This window comes from Rhinoderma darwinii, chromosome 4, assembly GCF_050947455.1.
Source record: "Rhinoderma darwinii isolate aRhiDar2 chromosome 4, aRhiDar2.hap1, whole genome shotgun sequence".
Classification (NCBI taxonomy): Eukaryota; Metazoa; Chordata; class Amphibia; order Anura; family Rhinodermatidae; genus Rhinoderma; species Rhinoderma darwinii.
In genome coordinates this window covers 84,027,643-84,036,132 of record NC_134690.1, presented here as the reverse complement: position 1 = coordinate 84,036,132, position 8,490 = coordinate 84,027,643, and the positions used below count along the sequence as shown (strand labels likewise).

General features: G+C 42.7%; 1 protein-coding gene across 1 annotated transcript; it reads left to right on the top strand.

Moving 5' to 3' along the window:
* Positions 1-250: 250 nt before the first annotated feature.
* LOC142760439 (G-protein coupled receptor 55-like) lies at positions 251-1,129 on the top strand. Its single transcript, XM_075863629.1, has one exon. The coding sequence runs from the start codon at positions 251-253 to the stop codon at positions 1,127-1,129; it is 879 nt and encodes a 292-aa protein (XP_075719744.1).
* The last annotated feature ends 7,361 nt before the right edge of the window (positions 1,130-8,490 follow it).

The window sequence follows — 8,490 nt, the reverse complement described above, 5'->3', positions numbered from 1 at the left end:
CTGTAATCTACATTGCAGCGCCGATCTGCTGCAATAGCAGATAGGGGTTGCAAAATCTGGTGACAGAGCCTCTTTAAGTTTCCAGGTGGCATGTTGTGCATTATACGTTGTTTCCTGTATTCCAGGTGAGTATGAATTCAAGCTTGCTGTTCTAAATTGAAGAACTGCTCACACAGTTTATCAAATATGCATGAAACAAGACATGTATTATAAGTAATTTCCTTTATATGTTTTGCAGGCTTTCCACAAAATGTCCAACTTTACTGGGGTTGCGGAGTCAGTTCAATTATTCCAGTTAGTCATTTACATCCCAACATTCATCTTTGGTCTTATCTTTAACATGATAGCCCTCTGGATGCTCCTCTTCAGGATTCGGAAGTGGATGGAAACAACAACGTATATGGCAACTCTAATCAGCTTTGATTCCTTGCTGCTTATTACCCTTCCATTTAAAATTAAAGCATATAATGTTGGGGACGAGTGGAAACTTGGATCTGGTGTCTGCACATTCCTGGAGAGCCTTTACTTTGTCAACATGTATGGTAGCATCTTCATATCAGTGTGTATCTGTATGGACCGTTACATTGCCATACAATACCCCTTCTATTCTAAGCTATTAAGGTCTCCTAAAAAGGCAACTGTAACGTGCGTCTTGGTCTGCATTTTTGTGTGGGGATCGTCTGCTGGTTTTCTTATTCAACTTCGTGACAATGATGAATCACATTGTTTCCATCGGTTTTCAGATGCTACTTGGATGAACATTCCATTGGTCATTATGCTTGAATTTATATTTCTTCTTAGTGCTGTCCTCATAACATTTTGTACAGCGCACATACTTTTTACACTTAAAAACAAAATGCGAAATGACCTTTATAGTGCTTCCGGTGGTCCTGGAAAGTCAAGCAAGATCCTTCTGGGCAACTTACTAACTTTCATGTTCTCATTTGGACCTTTTCATTTGTCCTTGCTGTTGTACTTTTTTGTAAAAAATGGCATCATATCCCAAGTTTATACAAAGCAGTTGCGTATATTTATCCAGGTCAGCCTTTGCATTGCTAACATTAACTGTTTTTTGGACGGTGTAAGTTATTACTGTGTTCTCAAAGAGTTTGTAAAGACAAATAGTTGATTTTCTTTGTCTCATTGATTTTATTATTTTTTCTAATAAGTATAACAGAGCGTGGTTAAGACAAACACAATCTAACTAAACTAATAACATAAAAACAGATACTGTTCATGTCTTTCTCATCACTTTCAGGATTTCACGTTGTGCTCTTGCACTGATCTTAACAGGACACTCACTCCTTGGATGAGTAGCAACAGTCCCGGATTTTTTCCATTTTCCAGACAATTTGTTTAACTATACATTGATGTACACCCAAGTCTTAATCAACACTTTTGTGGCCTTTTCCAGTTACCTGCATCACTTGTTTGCCTTGAGGCATGGTTTACACTAACCAGTCTTTCTTGAGAGGTTTGTCAGTAACCAGGCTGTGTGTTCCTTTATATAAGGGTATGTTCACACGCAGTGGTTTCAGGCGTAATTCGGGCGTTTTACGCCTCGAATTATGCCTGAAAAAATGCCCCTAATACGCCTACAAACATCTGCCCATTGCTTCAATGGGGTTTACGATGTTTTGTTCCCACGAGGCTTTATTTAACGCAGCGCTGTCAAAATACGGCGCGTAAAATGACGGCTCGTCAAAAGAAGTGCAGGACACTTCTTGGGAAGTTTTTGGAGGCATTTTTCATTGACTCCATTGAAAAACAGCTCTAATAACGGCCGTAAAATATGCTGCGAAAAACGCGTGTTGCTACAAAAACGTCTGAAAATCAGTTTCAGACGTTTTTGGTCACTGCGTGTGAACATACCCTAATGGACAAAGCACCTGTGCCTGTGAAACCCACACTTCCAATCTTATCTCCTTAATTGAAACATCTTTTGCCAATTAGCTTGTTGAGACGTCATTAACACAGAAGTTCACTTACTTTTTCTCCCTGCGCTGTGGATGTTTACTCAAGGTGCTCAATAAAAACTATGAACAGTACAACTGTGTGTTATAAGTTTAACCTCTTCCCGACATTTGACGTATCTATATGTCGGGTAGGGGAAGTATGGAACGGGCTCACGGAGTGAACCCGCTCCATATGATGCGGGTGTCGGCTGTATATTACAGCCGACATTTCAGAGTAACGAGTGGGATCGCGCTCGAGCGCGATCCCGCTCGTTTAACCTGGTAAATGCCACGGTCTATAGCGACTGCAGCATTTTAATCATTAGAAAGAGGGGGCGACCCCCTCTTACAGCTCATTGCGCCCCCCGCAATGCAATTGCGGGGTGGCGATGGTTGCTATGGCTGCCTGGGGGCCTAATGAAGGCTGCCAGGTCCGCCATCTTTGTGCTTCTATTAAGCCCTGCCTTTGCCACATGGTGCAGTCACGGTGCATTTATGTTGCATTTTTAAAACGCAGCAAGTCATTTTTCAATAGAAGTTAATGGTGAAATTTGTGTTATGGACAGACTGCTGCTATTATATTACAATGTGTTTTTTGTGCAGTTAACTGCATCTTTATAATTTCCGCATGTAGTTAATGACTGCGCTACCAATGTTGTTGCTGAACTGCTTGCGGTTTTGCTAAAAGTTCTGCAATGCATTGTAATGAACTATATACAGGAAGCACCTAACAAACTTCAACACGGGGGAAAACTATGTCCATCAATTATTTCCTTTTAAAACACAACAGAACTGCAGCATTACAGAGACAAAAATCACATTAATTGACCGCATGCGGTTTTCAAACCCAACAAAACCAGAACAAAACCGTGTCAACGACTCACCGTGTGGCCTTACTCTAAGGCCGGATTCACACGAGCGTGTGTGTTTTGCGTGCGCAAAAGGCACTTAACAGCTCTGTGTGTCAGCCCCGTATGATGCGCGGCTGCATGATTTTCACGCAGCCGCCATCATTACGACACTCCGTTTGGATGTTTGTAAACAGAAAAGCACGTGGTGCTTTGCTATTTACATTCATAGTTTGACAGCGGTTGCGCGAATCGCGCTCGTCCCACGGAAGTGCTTTCGTGTGGTGCGCGTGATTTTCACGCACCCATTGACTTCAATGGGTGCGTGATGCGCGAAATACGCACAAAGAACGGACATGTCGTGAGTTTTTCGCAGCGGACTCACGCTGCGTAAAAATCACGCAACTGTCTGCACGGCCCAATAGACTAATATAGGTCCGTGCGACGTGTGTGAATATCACGCGCGTTGCACGGACGTATATCCCGTTTGTCTGAATAAGCCCTAACAGTTCTGCAATGCATTGTAATTAACTATATACAGGAAGCACCTAAGGGTAAGTCCACACGGTGCGTCGTTGACGCGGTTTTGTTGTGGTTGAAAACCACATGCGGTCAACTGCATGCGTTTTTTGTCTCTGTAATGCTGCAGTTCTGTTGTGTTTTTAAAGGAAATAATTGATGGACATTGTTTTCACCCATGTTGAAGTTTGTTAAGTGCTTCCTGTTAAGGGTACTGCCACACGGATAGGACCTGACACGGTCGCAACGCGGCCAACAACCATGCCGGTACCATGTAGGAACGGCTGACAAATACCTCGTTAAGAGGTATTCCGGTGACATGCGCATGCGCACTGCCGCTCCGTTCATTCTCTATGGGAGCGCCGGAGATAGCCGAGTGCAGTGTTCGGCTTTTTCCGGCAATGCCATAGAGAATGAATAGGAGGTAAGTTGTTGTAATTTGCAAAATCGTGCGGCCATAAAGGGTGTATTAATTCATGGCCGCACGGTTTTTCAGATAAAAGGACGGTTTACCTGCGTTAACATGCGGCCACTAACAGGCTGTTTGACAGCCGCACCGAACATGGTGCCTGCATGGTTGTTGGCCGTGTTGCGACCGTGTCAGGGCCGCTCCATGTGGCCTTAGGGTATGTTCACACGGCCAAATTTCAGACGTATACGAGGCGTATTATGCCTCGTTTTACGTCTGAAAATAGGGCTACAATACGTCGGCAAACATCTGCCCATTCATTTGAATGGGTTTGCCGACGTACTGTGCAGACGACCTGTTATTTACGCGTCGTCGTTTGACAGCTGTCAAACGACGACGCGTAAAAATACAGCCTCATCAAAAGAAGTGCAGGACACTTCTTTGGACGTTTTTGGAGCTGTTTTCTCATAGACTCCAATGAAAACAGCTCCAAAAACGGACGTAAAAAACGCCGCGAAAACGGCGTGAAAACGCCGCGAAAAATGCGAGTTGGTAAAAAAACGTCTGAAAAGCAGGGTCTGTTTTCCCTTGAAAACAGCTCTGGATTTTCAGACGTTTTTGTTGACTACGTGTGATACCCTTATCCTTATAGTTCATTACAAGACATTGCAGAACTGTTAGCAAAAACGCAAGCAGCAACTTTGACAGCGCGGTCATTAACTGCATGCAGTCGGACGTTATGAAGATGCAGTTAACTGCACAAAGAACGTTTTTACTTGTAAAAGTAGTAAAATATAGAAAAAAACTATATATATATTTGGTATCGCCGTAATCGTTTTGACCCACAGAATAAAGTTAACTCGTTGTTTTAATTGCACATTGAATTCCGTAAAAACGAAGCGCAAAAAACAATGGAGGAATCGCTGTTTTTTTCATTTTCTACCACACAAATAATTTTTTTCCAGTTTCCTATAATATTATATGGCACAATAAATGGTGCTACGAAAAACTGCAACTCGTCCCGCAAAAATTAAGCCCTCATAGGACTATATCGACAGAAAAATAAAAAGTTATGGTTTTTGGAAGGTGGGGAGGAAAAACGAAAATGAAAATCTGAAAAAGGGCTGCGGCGGGAAGGGGTTAATTTGATTGTGTTTGTCTATTATTGTGATTTAGAGAACAATCAGAGCACATTTTATTAGTAACCAATGTAGAAATCCAGGTAATTCCACTTACTTTTTCTTGTAACTGTAGCTCACATTATCTGTACAGTACTTTATTTACAAAAAATTGAATATTTTATGAAATCTAAAAATTTCACATGGGGTATTTCATATTTATTGATCTAATCTTCCCATTTCCCTAATCTACCATCAATCACAAAAATACCATGCTCTCCATAGCCTGTAGCAATCCACCAGTTAATTTTTTGCCCACCCTGGTTCAAAACCAGTGTTACCAAAGATATTTATCATCTATGAAAAATCTGATCTGAGTTTCAATTTTTTTGTTCAGTTTTAACAATGACAACAAATTAATTGATTTGGCACTTAGAATCCACATTTTCCTTATATAAACTCATAACCTTACTCTACACTCGTGCTATTTTGTACCACTACATAAATCGTAAAACCTTAAGCTACAGTTTCCTGAAATCTTTTATCCTAACAGTCATTGGCAAACATCTGAAATTATATAGAATTCGCTGTAATACCTTCATCTTTATAGTGTTTATTCTACCTATTAGCGAAAAAGGAGGTGACAGTGAGTAGAGGCACATTGGCATCCGTGCTCGCCGGGGGAGGCTCCATGGCAGGCACGGATGCCGACACTACAGCAGGACCAGAGCCCCAGCGGCTGAGTTGAGTAACGCGACGTTGACCACCAGTAGGAGCAGCGCCCACTGCCCGCGTTACACCAGAGGATACAGTTCAAAATATTAACAATGATATTGTTACTAAAGACAGAGTTACTAAATGGGTTCTTCAGCTCTGTATATACAACAGAAAAAAGAGCAGCTGATGTAGCTGGTGCCAGTGCTGCTAATATATCAGTTGATATACTGAATTGGAAGAATGTAGATATGGTCCAAGCTAAATTAAACAAAATAAATGTACAAAAGTCCCCGGGACCAGATGGGTTACACCCTATAGTTCTTAAAGAGCTTAGTTCAGTTATTTCTGTACCCCTCTTCATAATATTTAGAGATTCCCTAGTGACTGGTATAGTGCCAAGAGACTGGCGCAGGGCAAATGTGGTGCCTATTTTCAAAAAGGGCTCTAGGTCTTCCCTGGGTAATTATAGACCAGTAAGCTTAACATCCATTGTGGGGAGAATGTTTGAGGGCTATTGAGGGACTATATACAGGATTATGTGACAAAAAATAGTATTATAAGTGACAGCCGGCACGGTTTTACTAAGAACAGGACCTGTCAAACCAACCTGATCTGTTTTTATGAAGAGGTGAGCAGAAGCCTAGAAAGAGGGGCCGCTGTGGATATAGTGTTTTTAGACTTTGCAAAGGCATTTGACACTGTCCCTCATAGACGTCTAATGGGTAAATTAAGGACTATAGTTTTAGAAAGTATAGTTTGTAATTGGATTGAGAATTGGCTCAAATACCGTATCCAGAGAGTTGTGGTCAATGATTCCTACTCTGAATGGTCCCCGGCACTATTTCTATTTTTGCAGATGACACCAAGCTATGTAGTAATGTTCAGTTTATGGAAGATGTTCGTGAATTGCAAGCGGATTTAAAGAAACAGAGTGTTTGGGCGTCCACTTGGCAAATGAAGTTTAATGTAGATAAATATAAAGTTATGCACCTGGGTACGAACAACCTGCATGCATCATATGTCCTAGGGGGAGCTACACTGGGGGAGTTACTTGTTGAGAAGGATCTGGGTGTACTTGTAAATCATAAACTAAATAACAGCATGTAATGTCAATCAGCTGTTTCAAGGGCCAGCAAGATATTGTCGTGTATTAACAGAGGCATGGACTCACGGGACAGGGATGTAATATTACCACTTTACAAAGCATTAGTGAGGCCAAATCTTGAATATGCAGTTCAGTTCTGGGCTCCAGTTCATAGAAAGGATGCCCTGGAGTTGGAAAAAATACAAAGAAGAGCAACGAAGCTAATAAGGGGCATGGAGAATCTAAGTTATGAGGAAAGATTAAAAGAATTAAACCTATTTACTGTAGCCTTGAAAAAAGACGACTAAGGGGGGACATGATATAAATATATTAATGGCACATACAAAAAATATGCTGAAATCCTGTTCAATGTAAAGCCCACTCAAAAAACAAGGGGGCACTCCCTCCGTCTGGAAAAAAAAAAGGTTCAACCTACAGAGGCGACAAGCCTTCTTTACTGTGAGAACTGTGAATCTATTGAATAATCCGCAGGTTCTGGTGTAGATGCTTTCAAAAAGGCTTAGATCATTTCCTAGAACAAAATAATATAAGCTCTTATGTGTAGAAATTTTTCACTTCCCTTTTCCCATCCCTTGATTGAACTTGATGGACATGTGTCTTTTTTCAACCGTATGAACTACGTAACTATGTAACAAGGCTGTCTACATCCTGTCCATTCTATACATATCTGCCCTAATATCCTGATACCTCCTCACACCTGATCTCCGGTACTCACGAGACCTTCTGCTCTGCTTTCCTCTTATCTGCTTCTCACATTATTGACTCCAAGAGTGGCTTCCACGTTCTCCTACTTTCAGCTGCTAACCGGTGCTAGTTACTTGAGTTCTACAGTGCCTTCACGTACGTCTGCTTATGCACCAGGGCCTTTCAGATGATAGTGCTAGGATCACATTCATAGTCCCTCTCCTGGCTGGCAAAGCCCTAGCATGGGTGAATCCCATCAGGGACCAGAGAACCGTGACTTACAGTGCTTCCTACAAACTTTCCGCACAGTATTTGAGGAACCTGGACGAGTCTCTTCATCAGCTGCATTCCTGCTGACCCTCCACCAAGGTGACACCTCCGTGGGCGAGTACTCGATTCTGTTCCGTACCCTGGCGGCCGAGCTGACCTGGAACAATGACGCATTAGTGGCAGCATTCTGGCAGGGTCTATCCTCTGAAATCAAAGACGAGCTTGCCACTCGAGACCTGCCCTCTACCCTAGATTACCTAATTCTTCTAGCCACCCGGATTGATATGCAGATTCAGGAACGGTCTCAAGAGGTCCAGAAGACTTCCTAGGCTGGCTTCTACATTTCAGTAACCCCTGTTGCCCTGATTAGCTACTCCACATGAGGAGCCTATGCAAGTAGACCGCCCCAAATTGTCTGCCCAAGAAAAAAACACAGACGCACTACGGGACTATGTCTGTATTGCGACCTCAGAGGCCATTTTGTTCGTCTGTGCCCCCTGAGCCTAGGTTTGGTTGGAGAGACAACCCTAGGCGGAAGGGCGCTAAATAAAAGACTCTCTCCCAAATTGTCCATCCCCGTGACCATAGTGTCTGCGAAAAGATGCGCCGGGTCTCTGCCTATCTGGAATCAGGATCCAAGGCAAACTTCATCCAGCAGGATCTAGTGGATCATCTCCAGTTGCCCACTATTCCTCTGGAGATGTCTTTGGCTGTAGCCTCGGTGAATGGTCTTCCTCTGCCCGATCCGATCGTGTCTGAGACCAAGCCACTGAAGCTCCAAGTTGGAGCTCTTCACGCGGAACTGATTACATTCCTTGTCTTGCCTAAAGCCATCAATCTGGTTTTGCTGGGTCTGCTTTGGCTC